General features: G+C 36.5%; 1 protein-coding gene and 1 long non-coding RNA gene across 12 annotated transcripts in view; one reads left to right on the top strand and one right to left on the bottom strand.

The window, feature by feature from the left end:
- Positions 1–23,632, top strand: part of ANKRD28 (ankyrin repeat domain 28) — a 190,118-nt gene that overhangs the window by 96,563 nt on the left and 69,923 nt on the right. For 8 of the 11 annotated variants that reach the window (XR_002520558.2, XM_021934884.2, XM_021934887.2 and 5 more), the window contains one exon: positions 12,529–12,599. Coding sequence is in view for 5 of the 11 variants with exons in the window: in XM_021934884.2 (XP_021790576.1) it covers positions 12,529–12,599 (71 nt within the window). In the remaining 6 variants the exon portion in view is untranslated. Of the gene's footprint in view, positions 1–6,514; positions 7,012–11,395; positions 11,526–12,528; positions 12,600–23,632 lie in introns of those variants that run through there. The other 3 variants (XM_021934893.2, XM_021934890.2, XM_021934891.2) reach the window with 3 other exon arrangements.
- Positions 865–6,868, bottom strand: LOC110742648. Its single transcript, XR_004182296.1, has 3 exons — positions 6,789–6,868; positions 6,388–6,556; positions 865–1,016 (listed from the first exon to the last, which is right to left on the bottom strand). It is a non-coding gene; the product is annotated as an uncharacterized LOC110742648 (long non-coding RNA).

Genomic DNA, 23,632 nt, shown 5'->3' with positions numbered 1-23,632 from the left:
TTCATGTCCTTGCTCAGATATCACCTCATCAACAAGATTTTCCTTGGTCACTGCCACTACCACCTAATCCCCCTCTCCTGTTATCTTTTTTCCTTGTGCTTATTGTTATCTGACATCCTTTTTAAATTACTTGTGTACTGTCATTTTATCTCCTCCAGAATGTAAACTCCAAGAAGGCAGGCAGTTAGTCTACTTTGCCTTCCTGGCATATTTATTTAAAGTGCCTGGGATGGTGATTATAGCAATATAAGTTTAGACTGTGTCTCTTTTTCAGAAATTTGTTTACATTTTGCCCTGTTTCTCAAGTCTTTAATGGAAATGAGAATGGGAGAAATGGGGATGGGTACAAGTTAAGGGTTGAAGGGTGTCAGGTAAGTGGAAAGGGAAAGAAGGCGAATGATTTGTCTATGAGTGCAACTCAAGATCTTAGACTTTTTTCTGTTTAGACTTATCAGTTAGGCTCTAATTTAGGAAAACTAAAACAAAAACTTACTTGGGTTTGGAGTAAAATTAGCTGGAGTAAAATCCAAGGCTAGATTTCCATTGAACTAGAACCTCAGCTTTCTACTTATAAACAAAAAAAAGAATAAAGAAATAAATCAGGCTTTGTGTTGCCATGAGAGACACTACAGGTAGTGTGAATGGCACAAGCTCTTTTGCCAGACAGATTTGGATGCAGTCTTGGCCTTACCTCTTACCACCTCCATGATCTTTTGAAGTTTATTTGCTCTCTGAGCCTCAACTTCCTCATCTAAAAAAATGGGAATACTATAAATTTCATTAGGTTTGAAGAAGCAAATGAAATTATGTCATTAAGATACCTAGGAAGTCCCTGGCATATAGTATTCAAAATTATGGCTGTTACTTTTTTAAGCAGCATTTCTATTTTTTCCTTCATTTTTTTGGTTCTGCCAAGTAAATAAATTCGTTGGTATCAGGAATTATCTTCTCTGTGACTTTTAGATATGATTTCTTAAAAATTCTCTTCTATCAGTTTTGAAGTCCATTATTACATTCTGAAATGATAAAGAATTTATTTCCACAATCTAGAAAGACAAAGGTTGAAAAAAAAATAGACTCTATGTACTCTGGAGAAGTGTATTTATATGTTTTAAATTCTACAATCAAGAAACAGCTATTAAAGCTTTATATGATGTAAGTACCTTCCTGAACAGGGTAGGTATTTGCTCCCCTGAGCAAATAGTAAGGGCTCCTGTAATTTATGGATAACAGAGCTCTAACAAGAAGATAAGTATTAATCAGGATGTATATTTAACTTATAAAAGTTGACACTATAGAAGATAACTGCCATAGCCTTTTATAAAAAATATCCTTTTACATAAATGAGGAAGGAACCAGGAGAGATTCTCTTTTTTTTTTTTTTGAGACGGAGTCTTGCTCTGTTGCCCAGGCTGGAGGGCAGTGGCGCCATCTGGGCTCACTGCAACCTCCACCTACCAGGTTCAAATGATTTTTCTGCCTCAGCCTCCCAAGTAGCTGGGATTACAGACATTCACCCCCAGGCCCAACTAATTTTTGTATTTTTAGTAGAGATGGGATTTCACCATGTTGGCCAGACTGGTGTCGAACTCATGACCTCAGGTGATCCACCCACCTCGGCCTCCCAAAGTGCTGGGATTACAGGCATGAGCCACTGCACCCGGCCCAGGAGAGATTTTGAAATCTGAACCAGAAACCTGATCAGGAAGAAATTTTGGTTGGTGGATATTTCTTCAGTTCATTCATGTTATATCCATTTTAAATTTCTATTAACTCTTTAAATTAAAAGTTGATTAGGACAGTTTTATAGAAGATATACTACACATTTTAGAAGTCAAGTATAAGCTAACCAATGAATTCTTAGTTTTATATTGGAAATAGATTTCCAGAATAGCAGGGTAGTAAAAGACTAATTGTATCCAAATTTTAGTTCAGAATAAGTATCAGAAGAATAGTCTTCAGACAATATATAGTTTATAGACTTAAAAGGTTCTGTATAGATGCTCCAGGAGTTCTGGGTAAATTTGGTTTGAATGCCATGGTTGCTGAGGCGCAAGTTAAACTGACTGATACCCATAACCCTAATTTTAAATTCTGGATTCATCAAACAGCCTTTTAATGAATTATGATATGTTGAGTTATAAATTAGAATTGAAATAGATATTTGATCTGATCAATTCTTTAGGTAAAGATGAGAAAAAAATACATGAAGAGAAATATAGGCTAATTTGTTCATAGTAATGAAAATTTAGTGTAGACGTTTACACTTCGTGTTAATTACCAACACCACATTGTAATAGCAGGTAGGTATAATCTTAAAGAAGTAAATTAAGCAATATGAAATAATGCTTCTTTGTATGAAATTCATGTAAGATTGCCTTATATAAAAGTCATATGCTTTCATAAGAACATACAATAGAGTCAGTTACTGTAATTTTGTATTTTAAAAACTACTTTGATATCCATAACAAGAGTTCTATATTCTCTAAATATATTTCTCTAACGTAAAAAAAATACAAAGATTGAGATTATTTTACAGAGTCATTTCCTTCTGTGTTCATATTTCAGGTTTTTATTATGTCTGACTTGTGATAAAAAAATTAGAAAATAAGGACATTTATATTTTCTCCAGTTTGTTTCACTCTTTTGTGTTGCCTTGGCCCTCTAAGTGATGTGGAAAACCAATGAAGAGTTCTGTTTGGAGTAGAATAACATGCTCTGACTTCTGTTTTTAAAGATTCATTCTCTGGCTTTGGCTTCAAAGTCTTGACCATTTTAAGTCATGTTTATCCTACTTTTTGTTATTTCTAGGTTTTTGTTTTTAATAGTTCTCCTTTTTTTCCCCCAAACTCAGCTAGCTGTCATCTCTTTACATTGTCTTATCTCTTCTTTCTTGTAACTTTTCTTTGAGGTCTCCTCTTCAGAACTTAAATTCAGTGAAGTTGAGTATATAGAGTAGCTCATGAATTCATCCTCTTATTTTCTGGGATGGTTTTTTCCAACCGTATTTCTCCTAGTTTACTCTACTCTATATATTTTTGTACTAGTCCTGTGCTGGATACTTTCAGATTCTTACATATCTTCGAGGAATATGCCTCTTTGCAGAACAGAAAGGAAGGGGCAAAAAGTGAGCATCTGTTAGGTTTGTTTCTTCAAATAACTCTCAAACCAAATTTTAAGTTCAGGAGTGCATGCGCAGGTGTGTTATATAGGTAAACTTATGTGGGTTTGTTGTACAGATGATTTCATCATCCATATATTAAGCCTAGTTCCCGTCAGTGATTTTTTTCCTGAACCCTCTTTCCTCTCATCGTCCACCCTCTGATAGGCCCCGGTGTGTGTTGTGTTCCTCTGTGTGTCCGTATGTTCTCATCATTTAGTTTCCTTTTTTTGTTGATGTACCACAGGTAGTTGGGCTGGCTCAGCAGCTTCTTAGATCAGTGGTTTCTTAGGTAGTAATCTGCTGGTGATTGGCTGTTACTCTCCCTCATCTCCAGCTGGGTGAAAAATTATTAAAGATGCCTTCTTGGTGTCTTGTTTAGCACTGCCCCACTTTGTTCTTATGCAGCATGAGGTTAAGAGTTCTATAGGGGATTTTCCTGTGAATTACCCAGACAGCTCTAGATCGTCTGAAAGATTTTTAGGGATTTTAGGACACAGCAGAGAGAAAGGAACAAATGAGACACACATGCAAACATGACTTTTTAGAGTACTTGGTAACCTTCCCAAGATCTGAAGAAGCTTCACTTAACTCAGTGTCCTACCGTTTGATACATATTTCACTGTTATTGATAGAAATAATTCATAGTTTGATTTGTGATTGTAACTGTTTCCTTACTGTATTGAACATGATATCTCTTCCCCTTCTCTTTTATATTTTGGTGACTTGCTTTAGAGTAAAACTACTCACTCTCTTTAACTTGCAGTCCAGAATTAAATTCTTTGGAAACCAAATATTTGTGCATGATACAACTCTTAAGATTTGTGGATGAGGTATAATTTTTGGCATGGTACCTGTAATCAAGCAAGTGAATACATCCATAGAATCTATGGTAATACTAGAGTCCACTGGAATTAATGTTATAGTTATTATGGAATAGGGTGAAGTAATAGCAAACAGTGAGTGCTTATTACGTTTTAAATACTGTTAACTTTAGCCATTTCATTAATCTCATTTTATCCTAAATTTGTGAAGGTATTATTATAAGGAAACTAAGGCAATTTAGCTTTTAAACTTTCAAAGTTTTGTGCTAGTAAAAGCTAGAGCCAGAATTCAGATCCAGGCAGTTTGACTACAGAATCCATGTTCTTAATCCTGCCATAATCAGAATCTTCCTCTTTTCCTCCCACCATAATGCCCACCCTCCTCCCCCGACCACCTATTTAGCTTTTAGTAAATTTGCATGTGAAGTCACTTCTATTGAAGAACTTTTAAAGACTGTTTTCTGGCCACTGAGGTATAGATATTTTGTTTGGGAGCTTATTCACTTAATGCTTGCATTCAACACTATATGGTTAGCAGTACCTCAGACCTCAGACTGCCTGCAGTACGTGTTAAGTCCTTAAATGACTGCATTGTGGAAGGCATTTGTCAAAAATTCATTCGATTGGCTTTTTATAAAAAATACTCTCCTTAATGGAAAACACCATTCTGATGTTTCTGGCATTAAGAATGAAACCTGAAGTATGTGTCTCTTCTTTTTACTTCAGTGCTGGTGCATTAGTTTGCTGAGGCTGCTGTAATAAAGTACTCCAAACTGGGTGGCTTAAACAGCAGAAATTTATTCACTCAAAGTTCTGGAGCCTACAAGTCTGAGATCAAGGTGCTGTCAGGATTGGTTCCTTTGAAAGGCTATGAGGGAAGGATCTCTTCAGGGTATCTCTCTCTGGCTTGTAAAATGGCTGTTTTCTCCCTTTATTTCCCTCTGTCCATGTCTGTTTCCAGATTTCTTCTTGTAAGGACACCAGTCATACTGTATTAGGGCCCACCCTAATGATCGCATTTTAATTACCTCTGTAAAGATTCTGTCTCCAATTAAAGTCATATTCTGAGTTGCCAGGGGTTAGGAGTTGAACAAACCCACAATAGCTGGTATCCACACACTCTTAAAAAATACAATGCAGCAGCTATCTTTTTCAGCATTATAGTTAGAAAAGTGGAAATGTCGTTGGTTTTTGCTCATTCTACTCTGAGCCTGAAAACAGAATCTGAACCTTTTGCCACTGCACTGTTAGGCAGCCAAAGAAAAGCATTATTTCCACTTTGGGAAGAGGAGGGATAAAAGTACTTGGCTTCTGGCCCAGCTCACTGGTTATGGACTATCTCCTCTGTGGTTTAGGAGCAGAGAAGAAAACAATTCTCTGCAAATAGAAGTTTTGGAAAATGATTTGTGAGACTATTTATAATTATTACAAACATGTATGAAGTTAGCAGTAACTTTAATAGTACCTACTATCAAGTTCTTAGCCTAGATCAGAGGTTGGCTAACGTTTTCTGTAAAGGGCGAGATACTATTTACAGGCCATACAGACTCTCGCAACTATTCAACTGTGAATTGAACAGATGTGGCTCTGTTCCAGTAAAACTTTACAAATTAGGTGGCTTGCAGCCTGTGGGTGGTAGTTTGAAGACCTCTAACATAGATGATAAAGATACTACCTCATCTAGTTAATGTTGAAGTAGAGTGAGGTGTCTTAGTCCTTTCGGGCTACCATAACAGAATATCACAGACTGAGTGACTTACAAATTTTTCTCCGTTCTGAGGCCGGGGAAGATTGTGATGGCAGAAGATTTGGTATCTGGTGAGGACCCACTTCTTATTCATAGCCAGCAGTCTTTTTAGTATAACCTCATATGGCGGAAAGGGTGAGGGAGCGCTCTTGGGCCGCTTTTATAAGAGCATTAATCCCATCCACTGCCCTCATGACTTAATTACCTCACAAAGGACCTCGCCTCCTAATGCCATGACATTGGGGTTGGGATTTTAACATAAATGTGAGGGGAATGCAAACATTCAGACCATTTGACAAGGTTTAGTAAGTAAGAAATAATTTATTCTGAATATTCCAAAATAGGATAGAATGTTATAACTGGAAATGGATCATAAGGATGATTTAGCACAATTCTTTATTTTACAGGTACAGTTGACCCTTGAACAATGTGGAAGTTAGGGGCACTAATTCCCCCAACCCCAACACAATAGGAACTTTGAATATAACCTTTGGCTCCCTAAAAACTACTAATAGCCTAATGTTGACCAAAAGCCTTACTAATAACATAAACAGTTAACACATATTTTATATGTTATATGTATTATATACTGTATTCTTACAATAAAATAAGCAATAAAATGAAAATACTAAGGAAATCATAAAGAGAATACATACTATGTATTGAATGGAAGCAGATCATCATAAACATCTTCATCCTGGTCATCTTCACATTGAATAAGGTGAGGAGGAAGTGGAGGGTTTGCTGTCTTGGGTTGCAGAGATTGAAGAAAATCTACATATAAGTGGACTCATGCAGTTCGAACCAGTGTTGTTTAAGGGTCAGCTGTAATTGAGGTTCAAAAATCAAAGAATTGGAAGAACTTAGTGACCAGTTAGATTAGGAGAAAATAAGTCAATCAGTTATCTTGCAGGATGAAATTTAGAGTCAAATGGGATACTCCTAATGGAGTTGCTGACTGTAGAACTCTGCAGAAAGAGTGCCCTTTGTTGTTTAAATCTGGGACCCATCCTCACCCACTCCCATCCATACATATTCATATCCACCTTCCCCTCACCTCACCAGACACACAGCGTAGGAGGCAGGGATTATGATTTGCAAAATGAAGACCCAGGCCCCAAGAAATAGTTCCAGGTCACATAGCCAACTAGTTATACAGCCATTATGAGATCACATCTCTCTCCGGCTCCAGTGTTCCTTCCACTAACCCTTGACTGTGTCTTCACAAGGTCAGACCTCTCTTCAACTGCATTGCTGTCTAGAGCCCTAGACTAATGTAAGTAAGTAAATCAGGTTTTTGTTTTTGAATTTGTTTTATCTCCAAATAGCTAGACGTTTAATTCTAGATTTAGGTAACCTTTTCTTTTACAAAACTATTGTTTCAGAGTGCACTTTTATATGGGCGAAATATTACGTGAAAAGATTGGGTGAGAGGAAACTGATTAGCTGGGGTTTTTCCATATAATGTAACTGGTATGATCCTGCAGTTGATTTTTAGTTGTTTGTGTTATTTATTGCATATATAATATCAGAAACTCAATCACATCTCTACTCTAGAAAGGTGAATCTGAATTCAGATATACGTGAGAGTATAGGCTCTGGCTGCTTATTTATCTTAAGGGAAAGTTCAGTTGGTATACGTGGATTTGTGGGGGACAAGGAAAGACTTGTAAAGAAAATATTGATTATACAGTTGGACATAACCATTTTGAATTTAATGAGATGTGTTTCTGGCACGCAGGTTTTCTCTAAATACTGGTTTATAGTACTCACTGATGATATCTTTCTTAAGTTGCTATGTTTATTGTCTTTTGTTTCTTAGCAGTGCTTTTTCGCACCACAGGCTCTGCCAGTAACCTAACTTCAACAAATGACATGGGACTGCTATTTTATATTCTTTTTTGTCTTAATGAGTAGGAAATAAGAAATTAATCTTCTCTTGGTTACCTAAGGTCATCCTTATAAACCACAAATACTATCTTCTGCCATGTAGAGGGCATGTGATTATGCCACCAGAGGCTGTTAACGACATTTGGTTTTATTTCTCTCTACAAAGACTGTTTTTTGTTTTAAGTGGGTGTGATTTCTCCCTACTTCCCCTGCCTCTCCATCCTCATCGTTAGCTGTTGTGGCTGGTGTTTAATACTCCAACTAGCTATTGAACTAGTTAACTATATTCTGAAAATGTCTTTTCCGTTTCTAGAATGAATTTGTCGTTTAATGTATATATGAATATATAGATAACTTTGGAGTGTTCTGTGTGGAACAGAACTGTTTACCTTTATACAGCCCACTGACATGAGCTCTGGGAATCTGAACTATCTGAAGTGTGCTGCTATGTTTGTTGCTTTTATACTATTTTTCATTTTACAGGAACACAGCCAACTGCTGCTCTTGTAGTGTGCATTACTGTGTCATATTTATCTGTTTATATTATAAACCACATATTAGTTAACTAATGTGGCTGGGGAAATATTGTTTCATTGGTGCCCTCAGATATGGCCCTGATTTCTCATAGTTGACCTTTATTTTCCAAGGAATTAAAAACATTTGATTAGGCTCTTAGAAGAAATGCATGATTTTTTTTTTTTTTTTCTTTTTGAGACAGAGTTTTGCTCTTGTTTCCCAGGCTGGAGTGCAATGGCACGATCTTGGCTCACTGCAGTCTCTACCTCCTGCGTTCAAGCAATTCTCGTCTCAGCCTCCCGAGTAGTTGGGATTACAGATGTGCATCACCACACCCGGCTAATTTTGTATTTTTAGTAGAGACGGGGTTTCTCCATGTGGGTTAGGCTGGTCTGGAACTCCCAACCTCAGGTGATCCTCCCGTCTTGGCCTCTCAGAGTGCTGGGATTACAGGCATGAGCCACTGCGCCCGGCCGCATGATTTAGTAAACGATTAGATAACTGTCTTCTGAGAAAAAGTATGATCCCATTGTGCCGGTATTTCTGAAGATAAACATATCTTTGGAATCAAAAGAAGCCACATTTTTAATCAGTAACAGGTAGCAGTATGATAAATCCTCAGTTAGCCATTGGAGATTCTTTTTTGTAATTATGTGTTTTGATAAATGAATTTTATTACAAATAAAGAGAAAGACTAATTATTGTAACTTAAAATGACACAATAAGACCAGCAGCATTTTTTACTTTAGTCTCCCAAATACACCATTAAATCTTCATGCAGTTGTATATTTAATAACCCATATCCAAAAGAAGGAAAAATCTATCTTCACCCTATTCCTAATTACTTTTCTATTTTTTTTCTTTGCACCTGAAACCGACCAAATTCTTGGAATATTTTCTGTGATGATTCCTTTTCTTCTCTCTTAAATATATCTAATTTTTTGAATAGGTAATATTCAGTTTTGCTTAAAAATTAGTAAATATATGCTCTTTTTTTTTTTTTTTTTTTTGGAGACATAGTTTCCCTCTTTTTGACCAAGCTGGAGTGCAATGGCACAGTCTAGGCTCACTGCAACCTCCACCTCCTGAGTTCAAACGATTCTCCTGCCTCACCCTCCCAAGTAGCTTGGATTACAGTTGCCTGCCACCATGCCGAGCTAATTTTTTTTTGTAATTTTAGTAGAGACAGGGTTTCACCATGTTGGCCAGACTGGTCTTGAACTCCTGACCTCAGGTCAGAGATTCACCCACCTCGACCTCCCAGAGTACTGGGATTACAGGCGTGAGCCACTGTACCCGGCCAATATATACATATTTAAAGATACAATATAGAGTAAAGTTGCATTACTACCCTAGTACCTGCCATATGTCCAGTTTTCAATGTGCCCCCCATCACCAACACAAACATATAAGCACCCCCTCTTATTAATATCTTAGCATTCCTTTACGGTTTCTTTGTGCATATTAAGTAAATGCAGTAATTCCCCCTTTTGAAGAGGTATGTTCCAAGACCCCCAAGTAGATGCCTGAAACCTCAGATAGTACTGAACCCTATATACTATGCACAGGTTTCTTTTTCCCTCTTCAGAATTTCAGGTAGAAGATTTGTTCTTACTGTAGATCTTAGCAACCTCAGCATGATTTGTTTTTTATTGAGAACTTACACCTTTTCATTAAAAGGAAGTATTTTACTGTTTCTTTTGGCATACTCAAATTTGCAGCATCACTACTCTTGCACCTTGGGGCCATTATTAAGTAATGTAAGTGTTACTTGAACCCAAGCATTGTGATACCATGATAGTCAATCTGATAATCGAGAGGGTCCCATAAGGAATGGGTGGATAGCATATGCAAGATACGATGGACAAAGGGATGATTCATATCTTGGGTAGATGGAGCAGGATGGTGCCATATTTCATCATGTTACTCGGAACAGTGAGAAATTTAAAATTTATGAATTATTTATTTCTGGAATTTTCCATTTAATATTTTCAGGCCATGGTTGATTGGGTAACAAGCTGTGAAAAGTGAAACAAGGGGGGGCCACTGTGTGATAAGATAAAAATAATTATCTCTTCCTTTTTCTACATGAAAGTAAAGCGTATTAGTCATACAATTACTGCTTTTTTACTTTTTGTTTTCAGATCTTTGTTAGCAAATAGAGTCTCCTCAGTTTTTTGTGCCAGCCACCTTCCGTTTTTTGAGACGGTGTCTCACTGTCTTGCCCGGACTAGAGTACGTGGCGCATTCTCAGCTCACTGCAACCTCTTCCTCCCGGGTTCAAGTGATTCCTACCTCAGCCTCCCAAGTAGCTAGGATTACGGGTGTGCACGGGCCACCACATCTGGCTGATTTTTGTATTTTTAATAGAGACAGAGTTTCACCATGTTGGCCAGGCTGGTCTTGAACTCCTGACTTTAAGGAATCTGCCCACCTCAGCCTCCCAAAAGTGCTAGGATTACAGTCATGAGCCCTGTGCCCTTCTATCTCCTGCTAATTAATACTTTGGATCAGACTTCTCAACATCCTTCGTGAGACCTCGTTTCTTCTTTGCCTTTGTTGATTCAGGATACCGTCTGTACTGGGTGTCTGGGTTGATACCATTTGGGCCTTACTGCCAGAGCTTTCCGTTCTACTGTGTATAGATAGCATATGCACATAAATATAAACCTGTAGAAAGAGGCACAGTGCTTAAAGAGAACCGTTGAAGTCCTAAGCAGATAAGTGGGAAAACCAAGGACACTAGCTTCTGTGTCTCTCCTTCACTATCTCTAGGGGTCCAGCTTCCAGCTGGCAAACATTTCAAATGTGTGTACTTTCTACATTCCGTCTTATACCCAAAACAAACGTTGGCATTACTGGGATTAGGCAGTTTGTGTTGTAACCATCTTGGGTTCCACAGTGCCTGGCAGATAGTTACCCAAATGTTTATTACATGGGTATGTCATGCTCTCTGGCTGCTTCTTTATTTACTGTCTTCCTTTCCTTCTCCCATAGCCTAACTCTGAGCATTGTTCAAAGCTCTCTAATTGGCCCTTGATTCTTTGTGTCCTCACGGTCACTGCCCACAAAGAACTCAGCTACTCTCAGCATCTCAACTACTACATTTGTGGATGTTTCTTAACACCTCTCTTTCATTTTATTTTCTCTCATTTTCAAGGCTTTAACGTCTACCTCTAACATATTTGCTATTATGTACTAGGTACATTTATTATATGTTAATTTTTATAACAAAGTACTATTAAATCTGTTATATAGATGAAGAAACTTGGGTTCAGAGGGATCACACAACTACTTAGGGACCCGGAGCTAGTAAATTGAAGACGTTACTTGAAGTCACTGCACTTGATTATTCCCTGACTCCTCACACTCAAAACCTAGAAATAATGTAAGCATTAGGAAGTGTGAAGCTTTGTTTCTGTTATAGTTGACTCTGATGTTGGGCTGTTTTCTGTACCTGTATTTCATCATTTAGAAATGAGTGATTTAGGATTTGGGATATAAATCTAGGATTGCTTATAGGATAGGATCTATCAGCCAGTTCTATACTTCCAAGAACCAGGGCTGTTTCTTCTCTACTTAGATATATTAGTAGAATTATCCTACATGCATGTGCTGCTTTTATTTGATTAGGATTTGAATACTAAATCAGTGGATTTAATATGGGAGATAAATTATTCTGTCTTCAAATAATGTAAATTTTTTTTTCTTAAAATGTGTTTGCATTCTATTAAGGTTAATTTTTGTCCACTGACTTAAAGATTTTTAAACACTGTACAAAATGGATTTGTTTAAGAAAATTTCTTTCTTAAACTTTAGGTATAACCTAGAAAGACATGAGTTGGTTCATTTCTTTCTCAATTATTTTTCTAAGTCTATAACCATTGTTTCTATCTTATACAATAACTTTACAGTACTAATGTGTTTTTAATCATGGCTGGAGAACTATTTTGAACTATCTTACCTTATGGCATGGTATATTCATTAGTAAAGAAATGTAATGAATACTTTAAAATAGTCTACATTTTATCTCTAAGTATATTCATATATTCATTTATTTATTTGGTTTTTTTAACATGCATTCTAAAATCGGGTCTGATTTTTACCTTGAATACGCTCTGTATAAAGGTGGCTTTTCTAACGTATATATAATGATGTTTATTTTGTTTTAAACAAAAAAACTAAGACTTTATTGGATAATTATATCAATTTAAAAGGCTAATTTTGTTTTATATTCTAAGGGTAATTTTATCAGGAGAAAGTATAAAAAATAAAGTTATTTTTCAATTGTCATTTATCCAATTTGGATTATATATAACTACTATTTCAGGAGATTTATTAAAAATATTTTATGTACAATATTTCAATTTATTTTTTTCTTCTTGTTGCAGGAGCTAGAGTTAATGCCAAAGACAGCAAATGGTTGACACCTTTACACAGAGCAGTTGCATCTTGTAGTGAGGTATGAAATTTCTCTTAGTAAATATATTGTATATGAAAACATTAAATAGGCATACCTGTGAATCCATATGCAAATTCTATGTTTTCAAAAGAAAGAAAAGCTACTGAGATACCTCAACTGGTCATTTTACTTTAGAATTTGTACAAAACAAGTTAATTGTTTCATTTCTTTTGTTTATAAGGCCTCTTGCAGTCTGAAATAGCAGAGAATAGAAAACCCTATCTCTGTCTCTTCTACAAGAGAGATCATTTTTCTGTCCTACATAATCTTCCTCAGGGTTTTTCTCTACCTGTTTACAATAGTCTGTTACAAAAGTTACACTGATTGTGATCAAGAAATAATCTCATCAATGTATAATAATTAATTGAAATGTTACTTAGCTAAACACTGAAATTAACTTCAAAACCATTACTTGATTGCATATTTTACCAGGTATAAATATATAACTTTAAAATGTTTGAGAGGGATTACAAGGAAGAACAGTTCCTTCTTGTTTGCAGCCCTGTATATTGTTTGCTTGTCAAGATAACTGACATTTTTAGAAAATGTTCACTATTTGCAAGATATTTTTATATTTTTCATATCTTTTAGTCCTGAGGACGTCTTTGTGGGATAGATGTCTTGAGGAAACTATATAGTTAATGATTCATGAAAAACTACTCAGCTGTTAAGATGGGACAAAACCTGGATCTTCTTTGTTTTTGTTTTTGTTTTTTTTCTGTTATTTTACTTTATAATGTGTATTCAGTGCTTTTCTAAAATGCATTGTGTCCAAAGCACCTCTTTTACATACTTTACAGTAGTTGTAGCTTGTTGCAAAGCTTAAAAAATAATTTAAAATACAAAAGTATGTGATAGTATAAGTTTATGTTCATCTAGTATTTCTTTAGTTATTCAAATTGTGAGGTTAAGAAAGGAACTCCTAAGTGTAGCTACTGGGGACTATGTAGTTTGGGAGGAGGAAAGGGAACTCTAACTAGCACCTCAGGACAAACTACAGAGCTTCTGTCTCTTTGTCCTTTTCTGTATTCCTCATTGTGAACTACATCTTGAACCCAGAGCAAGAGCTGGGCAAGTGAGGAGACATAAAGGTGAAATGTGAATGGGAAGGATTACAAACCCTGTAGTTAACAGAGACAATCTATTAGCTGTAGCCTCCTAGTTAGGAGAAGAAGGGAGGGGACAGTGGGTGCAACTGAACACACAACCTAACTCTGAACTGGGTCCTTGATGTGCTATAGCTTATGAACTTATGGAACTTAGATTTGGAGACACTGGCTTCAGTTATTACGTGAAACTTTTCAGCTGCGCGATGTTGGACAAGTCTAGGAATTATAAAAACTAAGATATATTAGCCAAAATACTTTGAATTCTGAAATTCCATTGTAATGTTACTAATTTTGTGGTTAAACCTCCATAAAGATGTTTCTTTAAATAAAAGCAGTTAAGATAAACATTACTGTTATTGGAACATATTAATGTTAGCCATACTTACACATTTTGTATTAAGACTCTTGGGATTGTGGCTATTAAAATACTGGATTTTTAAGAGATTAAGTCGTAAGAAGATACAATTTATATATTTGCAGAAATTGTAAAACAGACCAAAAATTACTAAAGAAAAATTAACATTAGAGGAAGACAGCAAATTCTGCCAGAGACTTAATTCCTAATTTTTAAAAACTATGTGCTCAGCCTGAATTTAAGGGCAAGTTGTAGGTTAGAAAGCAAATAATCCTAGTAAGTTTCTTAATTCTACTCTTCAATCAAAAAATTACAAGACAGATCACTAAACAGAAACACAACCAAGAACCCTCAGAGTCTACTTCATTCCCCTGCTACCTCCACTGGAGCAGGCGCTAGTATCCACAGCTGTGGGACCTGAAGACAGATCACATCACAGGACTCTTTACAGACATTCCCCAGTACCAGCCCGAAGCCTAGTAGCTCCAGTGGGTGACTAGACCCAGAAGAGCAAAAACAATCACTACAGTTTGGCTCTCAGCAGTCCCCATTCCTACGGGAAGTGGGCTAACACCACATCAAGGGAACACCCTGTGGGACAAAGTAATTTAAACAGTAGTCCTTGAATCCCAGATCTTCCCTCTGACATAGTCCACCCAAGTGAGAAAGAACCAGAAAAACAATTCTGGTAATATGACAAAACAAGGTTATTTAACACCCCCAAAATATACCAGCTTACCAGCAATGGATGCAAACCAAGACGAAATCTATGAATTGCCAGAAAAAGAAGTCAGAAGGTTGATTGTTAAGCTAATTAAGGAGGCACCAGAGAAAGGTGAAGTCCAACTTAAATTAAAAACGTGAGATAGAATATGAAAGGAAAATTCTTTAGTGAAATAGGTAAAAACAATCACAACTTCTAGAAATCAAGGACACACTTAGAGAAATGCAAAATGCACTGGAAAGTCTCAGCAATAGAATCGAACAAACAGAAGAACTTTAGCGCTTGAAGACAAGGCTTTTGAAATTAACCCAATCCATCAAAGACAAAGAAAAAAAATTCTTTTTAAATGAACAAAGCCTCCAAGAAGTTTGGGACTGTGTTAAATTTCCAAACCTGAGAATAGTTGGTGTTCCTGAGGAAGAAGAGAAATCTTAAAGTTTAGAAACTATATTTGAGGGAATAATTGAGGAAAACTTTCCCAGCCTTGCAAGAGATCTGAACATACAAATACAAGAAGCTCAAAGAACACCTGGCACATCACAAAAAGATTATCACCTAGGCACATAATCATCACGTTATCTAAAGTCAAGATGAAGGAAAGAATCTTCAGAGCTATGAGGCAAAAGCATTAGGTAGCCTATAAAGGAAACACGTATCAGATTAACAGCAGATTTCTTAGTGAAACCCTACAAAGCTAGAAGGGATTGGGGTTCTATTTTTAGCCTCCTTAAAGCAATTATCAGCCAAGAATTTTGTATCCAGTGAAACTAAGCTTCATAAATGAAGGAGGATATACAGTATTTTCCAGACATATAAATTCTGAGAGAATTCACCACCACCAAGCCAGCACTACAAGAACTGCTAAAAGGAGCTCTAAATCTTGAAAGAAATTCTTGAAATACTCCAAAATATAACCTCCTTAAACCATAAATCTTACAAGACCTGTGTAACAATAATACAGTTTAAAAAAAAAAAAAAAGGTATTCAGGCAACAAATAGCATGAGGAATAAAATAGTGCCTCACATCTCAATAGTAACATTAAATGTAAATGGCCTAAATGCTCCACTTAAAGGATACAGAATGGAAGAATGGATAAGAATTCACCAACCAAGTTTCTGCTGTCTTCAGTAGACTCACCTAACACGTAAGGACTCACAGAAACTTTAGGTAAAGGAGTAGAAAAAGATATTCTATGCAAATGGACACCAAAAGTGAGCAGGGATCACTATTTTTATATCAGACAAAACAAACCTTAAAGCAATAGCAGTTAGAAAAAACAAAGAGGGCCATTATATAATGATAAAAGGACTAGTCCAACAGGAAAATATCACAGTTCTAAATATATATGCTCCTAACACTGGAGCTCCCAAATTTGTAAAACAGTGACTACTAGACCTAAGAAATGAGATAGCAACACAATAATAGTGGGGGACTTTAATACTCCACTGACATCACTAGACCGATCATCAAAACAGACAGTCAACAAAGAAACAATGGACCTAAACTATACCCTATAACAAATGGACTTGACAGATATTTACAGAATAGTCTACCGAACAACTGCAGAATATGCATTCTATTCATCAGCATATGAAATGTTCTCCAATATAGACCATATGATAGGCTGCTCAACAAGTCTCAGTAAATTTAATAAAACCTAGCATATATCAAGTACTCTCTCAGACCACAGTGGAATAAAATTGGAAATGAACTCCAAAAGGAAGCCACAAAACCATGCAGACATGGAAATTAAATAACCTGCTCCTGAATGATCATTGGGTCAACAAGGAAATCAAGATAGAAATTGAAAAATTCTTTGAACTGAATGATAATAGTGGCACAACCTATCAAAACCTCTGGGATACAGCAAAAGTAGTGCTAAGAGGAAAGTTCATAGCATTAAATGTCTACATCAGAAAGTCTGAAAGAGCACAAATAGACAATCTAAGGCCATACCTCACGGAACTGGAGAAACAAGAACCATCCAAACCCAAACCCAGCAGAAGAAAAGAAATCATAAACATCAGAGCAGAACTAAATGAAATTGAAACCAAAATTAAAAAAAAAAACTAGAAAGATAAATGAAACAAAAAACTGGTTCTTTGAAAAAATAAATAACATTGATAGACCATTAACAAGATTCATCAAGAAAAGACCATATATGCTCAATTAGAAATGAAATGGGAGATATTACAGATGATAGTACAGAAATACAAAAGATTATCCAAAGCTAATACGAACACCTTTACACGCATAAACTAGAAAACCTAGAGGAGATGGGTAAGTTCCTGGAAATATCCAACCTTCCTAGATTAAAGTAGGAAGATATAGAATCTTTGAACAGACCAATAACAAGCAGCAAGATTAAAATGATAATTTTTAAATTGCCAACAAATAAAAAGTCCATGATAGATTCACAGCTGAATTCTATCAAACATTCAGGGACGAATTGGTACCAGTCCTATTGATGCTATTCCAAAAGAGGCAATCCTTCCTAAATCGTTTTCTGAAGCCAGTGTCACCCTCATACCAAAACCAGGGAAGGACGTAACAACGAAAACTACAGACCAGTATCCCTGATGAGCATAGGTGCAAAAGTCCTCAACAAAATACAAGCAAACCAAATCCAACAGCATATCAAAGAGATGATCCACCATGATCAGGTGGGTTTCATACCAGGGGTGCATGGATGGTGTTATTAACATACCTAAGTCAGTAAATGTAATACACCACATAAACAGAATTAAAAACAAATATCACATGATCACCTCAATAGATGCAGAAAAAGCATTTGACAAAATCCAGCATCCTTTTATGATTAAAACTCTCAGCAACATCAGCATAGAAGGGATATACCTTAAGGTAATAGAAGCTATATATGACAAACCCACATCCAACATTTTACTGAATGGGAAAACTTGAAAGCATTCCCCCTGAGAACTAGAACAAGACAAGGATGCCCACTTTCACCACTTCTATTCAAAATAGTGCTGGAAGTCCTAGCCTGAGACATCAGACATGAGAAAGAATTAAAGGGCATCCAAATCAGTAAAGAGGAAGTCAGACTGTCACTGTTTGCTGATGATATGATCGCATGCTTAGAAAACCCTAAAGACTCATTCAAAAAGCTCCTAGAACTGGTAAATGGATTTAGCAAAGTTTCAGGATACAAAATTAATGTACACAAATCAGTAGTTCTGCTATACACTAACAGCGACCAAGTTGAGCATCAAATCAAGAACTCATTCCCTTTCACAATAGCTGCAGCAGAACAGTAAAATAGCTAGGAGTGTACCTAACCAAGGAGGTGAAAGACCTCTACAAGGAAAGCTACAAAACACGGATGAAAGAAGTCATAGACGACATAATTAGAAACACATCCCATGCTCATGGATGGGTAGAATCAATGGTGCAAAAATGACCATACTGCCAAAAGCAATCTACAAATTCAGTGCAATTCTCATCAAAATACCGCCATCATTCTTCACAGAATTAGAAAAAAAATTCTGAAATTTATATGGAACCAAAAAGGAACCTGCAGAGCCAAAGCAAGACTAAGCAAAAAGAAAAATTCTGGAGGCATCACATTACCTGACTTCAAACTACACTACAAGGCCATAGTCACCAAAACAGCATAGTACCGGTATAAAAATAGGCATATAAAGCAATGGAACAGAAATAGAACCCAGAAATAAGGCCAGATACTTAAAACCAACTGATCTTTGACAAAGCAAACAAAAACAGTGGGGAAAGGACACCCTGTTCAACAAATGGTGCTGGGATAATTGGCAAGCCACACGTAGAAGAATGACACTGTATCGTCATTTCTCACCTTATACAAAAATCAACTCAAGGAGGATCAAAGACTTAAGTCTAAGATCTGAAACCATAGAGATTCTAGAAGATAACATCAGAAAAACGCTTCTAGACAATTGGCTTAGGCAAAGACTTCATGACCAAGAATTCAAAAGCAAATGCAACAAGAACAAAGATAAATAGATGGGACTTAATTAAACTGAAAAGCTTCTGCACAGCAAAAGAAAACAGTCAGCAAAAGCTGGGCGTGGTGGCTCATGCCTGTAATCCCAGCACTTTGGGAGGTGGGCAGATTTCGCTTGAAGTCAGGAGTTCAAGACCAGCCTGGCCAACATGGTGAAACCCCATCTCTACTCAAAATACAAAAATTAGCCAGGCGTGGTTGCACGCGCCTGTAATCCCAGCTACTTGGGAGGCTGAGGCAGGAGAATGACTTGAATCCGGGAGGTGGAGATTGTGGTGAGCTGAGATTGTGCCACTGCACTCCAGCCTGGGCGATAGAGCAAGACTCCATCTCAAAAAAAATAAATAAATAAATAAAATAAAAAAGAAAACAATCAGCAGCATTAACAACTCACAGAGTAGGAGAAAATCCTTGCAATCTATACACCTAACAAAGGAGTAATATCCAGAATCTACAAGGAACTCAAACAAATCAGCAAGAAAATAAAGAATCCCATCAAAAAGTGGGCTAAGGACATGAATAGACAATTGTCAAAAGAAGATGTACAGAGGGCCAACAAACATGGAAAAATAACATCACTAATTATCAGGGAAATGTAAATCAAAACCACAAAGCGATACCACCTTACTCCTGTAAGAATGGCCATAGTCAAAAAAAATAAAAAAATAATAGATGTTGGTGTGGATGCAGTGAAAAGGGAACACTTTTTCACTGTCAGTGGAAATGTAAACTAGTACAACCACTATGGAAAACAGTGTGGAAATTCCTTAAAGAACTAAATCTACCATTTGATCCAGCAGTCCCACTACTTAGGTGTCTATCCAGAGAAAAAGAAGTCATTATAAGAAAAAGATACTGGTACACACATGTTTATAGCAGCACAATTTGCAATTGTAAAAATATGGAACCAACCCAAATACGCATCAATCAACGACTGGATAAAGAAAATATGGTATTGGCCAGGCACGATGGCTCATGCCTGGAATCCCAGCAGTTAGGGAGGCTAAGGTGGGCAGATCACCTGAGGTCAGGAGTTCAAGACCATCTTGGCCGACATGGTGAAACCCCATCTCTATGAAAAATACAGGTAAAAAAAAAAAAAAAAAGCCAGGTTTGGTGGTGCGTGCCTGTAGTTCCAGCTACTCTGGAGGCTGAGGAGGATCGCTTGAACCTGGGAGGCAGACGTGGAGGTGAGCCAGGATCGCGCCATTGTGCTCCAGCCTGGGTGACAAACGTGAAACTCCATCTAAAAAAAAGAAAGAGAACTAAAAATTACAAGGCTATGTAGTATTGATACTCTTTTGCAGGATTATGAGAAACAGCTATAAAATGTGGCCCTTCCGAAAAGATACAACTTCTGTAAACACTATCATTTTTCTTTTGAAAATAAAGTCTCCTAACTAGTGAAACTGTCAGAAAACCTATTCAATAGTGTTGAGAGTATCACTTTCACTATCGTTACTTATTTTCATTTAAGTCCTGAGAGCAAAAGTAGCTATGTTTATTACATTTAACAGAAAATATAGCTATGGCCACAGAGAGATGGGTTTTTCACTGATGGCTTTTGGTTTATATTTTTGAGATACCATGGGAGAACTAAATCCTGTGCAAGCTGATTGGAGTGACTGTTTTCTGAATTCTCGTAAGGACAGAATAGCTAGCACAGTGGTAGATGCATAGGAGAGAACTTAATTTAGCACATACAGTACTACCTTAAGTGCTTAATTATCTCACTGAACCTATGTTAAGAGAGACTGCTTCAGGTTAAATATCCCAGACACCCCAACTCTCCTTCAGTGACATAGTTTCCACACTACCTCCTACTAGCTGGCTGTCTCAGTCTGTCTCTACTACTATGATTTCTGACTGTCATTCTTTAAGAGTAGTATGTAGTTCAGCTCTGTGTAAATGCTGCGGATTTTTCTGAATATCCGAATATCTGGATATCCGAGTACTAGGAGTTGGGTTTTTGTTTGTTTTGGGGGTGGGTGTGTGTGTGTGTGTGTGTGTGAAAAAAGCCAAATCACACTATTGGAGAGCATACAACTTACATTTTAACCTAATCAGGAATTACATTTTAGGTCTATCAAGATAACTGAGTTTAAATTCTATTATCACATGAGATATTGTGTGGTCTCTCCAAGCTTTGTGTTTATTTGCAAATATGTTAAGCGCTTGTTTTTCCTTACTTTCCTTCAAATCAATGGTAAGAAATGCTAAAAAAGATAAAACCAAAGGGGAAAACTGGTACTGTGAAGCCTCTTTTATACTGACCCCAAGGTAATAATAAATACTCTCTGAGTACAGTTGTTTAACCTTCAGTCATTATCCTGTATTTCATAATTCGTTTGAATTAATGTCATGGAATGTTTAGTTTTAAAAAAATCGAGACACACAAGCAGCATTTCTTACACATACTGTGAAAATTTAGAATTTAGATTACTATGATAATATTTTTTGTTAATAAAATCATCTGTGCCTTTGGTTATCCCAATATTATTTTCTGTGTGCTTATGATGATACACTGATAATATGATGATGAATTATCCTAGGGTGTGAAATCAGGCTCTTTGATTTGTAGTTCTAGAAATTCACCTCTTCTTTTTTAATGTCTCTAGCCTTTAGGGATTTTCTTCAGTTTTCTCTGATTTTTCAAAGACCACTGCTATTGTGATCTGACATGTATTACTCTGAGTAGGAAATAATGGACTCAGGGTTCACACCTTGATCTGTCTTGATACTGTAGTGTCTTAATTTCTATGTTTATTGCCTTATTTAGGTGCCCACTTACCTCCACTCACCTACTATGAACCAGATTTGTTACTGCTTTTTAGTGAAACAAAAATGTAGAATTGATTTTCCTGTTTTTACTAATGGAACATAAGTATTCCCAAACTTTCCAGAAGCTTTAATGTTTGTATTGTGAATTCCAGAATGGGAGTGAATAAGGCAAGGCTGACATCTCTAGTATTCTGTGTTTGCCCAGTTTATCCAATTACAAATTGTTCATTTTATTTTAAATTATTTGTTATATCCACTAACATGCCTACTAACATTTCCCAATATAGTGTTAGTTTTAGATCCCCCAAGTCACAGTGTACTCTTCTCAGAGGTGAGGATCAGGAATCTTGATAGTGTTTATACCTTGTTTTCCATAATTTTGTGAGTGTTCTATATCTATTCTTCTTTCCATATTCCTTTTTAAATTGAAATATAACTTACAATTAAAATGCATGAATTTTTTTAGTGTACACCCTTAAGTTTTGCCAAATGTATACACTTGTGTAACCTTTATCCCAGTCAGGATATAGAAGATTTCTGTTACCTGGCAAGTCCCCTCGTGTCCCTTTTCATTCAGTCTTCCCTGTCCCCAGAGGCAACCGGTGTTCTGATTTCTCTCAGCATAATTTCCGTAATTCTAGAACTTTATAAAAATGGAATCATACAATATGTATTCTTGTGTCACGACTTCTCTTGTTCAACGTTTTTGAGATTTATCCATGTTTTCATGCATTATTGGTTCATTTTCATTGCTGAGGAATATTATAGTACAGATACACTATTTGTTTATCCATTTTTCTATTCATGAACATTTGCATTTCTGGTTTTTGGTGGTTAGGAATAAAACTGCTATGAGCATTCTTGGATGGACTTTTTAAAAATTTCTTTTGGATAAATCACTGTTGTGGAATTGTAGAGTGATAGGCCTCCATAGATCTTTGATTAGCTGGCTGACTTCGCAATTTGATAGATAACTGGGCATCTCTTCAGTCTTTTGCCAACCCTATTAAGTACTGGTGCGATTTCCCATGTTTCAAACAGTTCCGACTACTTTTTATTTCAGAGGCCTGAAATGGTATGGGTGATTCATGGCTAATATATTTTGTTCAGTCTTCCTCTGTATATTTATAGCTATTTTCACTTTCTAACACTTTTCATGTACATTAGTTTATTGTGCTTTATAGCATACTTGAAAAGAGTGGTAGGCAGATGTTATTTCCCCCACCCCCATCTTCTTTGCAGATAAGAACATTTAGGGTTAGTTTTATAGGACTTGAATAGTATGCCTTGTAAATAATAGAATTGACATGAGAACCCATATTCTGCTTTGGTTTTGGTCGTTTTCATTTTCATATGTAGTTTGGCATTCATTTACCAAAAAGTAGGATTATCACTGAAAGGAGAAAAATTTTGCTGAGTTTAGTTCTGATTATATTGGTTAATGTTAAGGCCTACTGAATTCCTTGGAATTCTGCCATGAGTCCAATTTATAGAGGTAGTGTTGTGAGGTTTTCCATGCGCTTCTGGGAGATAAATCCTTTGGACAGTAGACTCTTAAATTGCCTTAACTTTCTCTCTCAGCAGCACTGCAAAAACAACTTCGTATATGTTGTGTCTTTTTTTTTTTTCCTCCATGAAATCGATCCTAGTGATTTTTCATTTTGTAAAATATAGCCTGTATAATACATTGAGTATGTTTTTAATTTTTATATATGCAATGTAAAGTAATAAATCTATTACTTAAAATTGTTCAAAGAGCCAGGCGTGGCTCTACAACTGGCTCACGTTTGTAATCCCAACATTTCGGGAGGCCCAGGCAGGAGGATCACTTGAGGAGTTTGAGACCAGCCTGGGCAACATAGCAAGACCTTGTCTCTACAAAAAAAATAAAAAATTAGCCAGGCGTGGTGGCATGCACCTGTAGTCCTAGCTACTCAGGAAGCTAAGGTGGGAGGATCACTTAAGCCAAGGAATTTGAAGTTACAGTGAGCTATGATTGCTCTACTGCACTCCAGCCTGGGCAACAGAGTGAGATCCTGTCTCTTAAAACCAAAAAACTATTT

This window comes from Papio anubis, chromosome 2, assembly GCF_008728515.1.
Source record: "Papio anubis isolate 15944 chromosome 2, Panubis1.0, whole genome shotgun sequence".
Classification (NCBI taxonomy): Eukaryota; Metazoa; Chordata; class Mammalia; order Primates; family Cercopithecidae; genus Papio; species Papio anubis.
The sequence above is the reverse complement of the archived record's forward strand: the minus strand, read 5'-3'. Positions and strand labels throughout refer to the sequence as shown.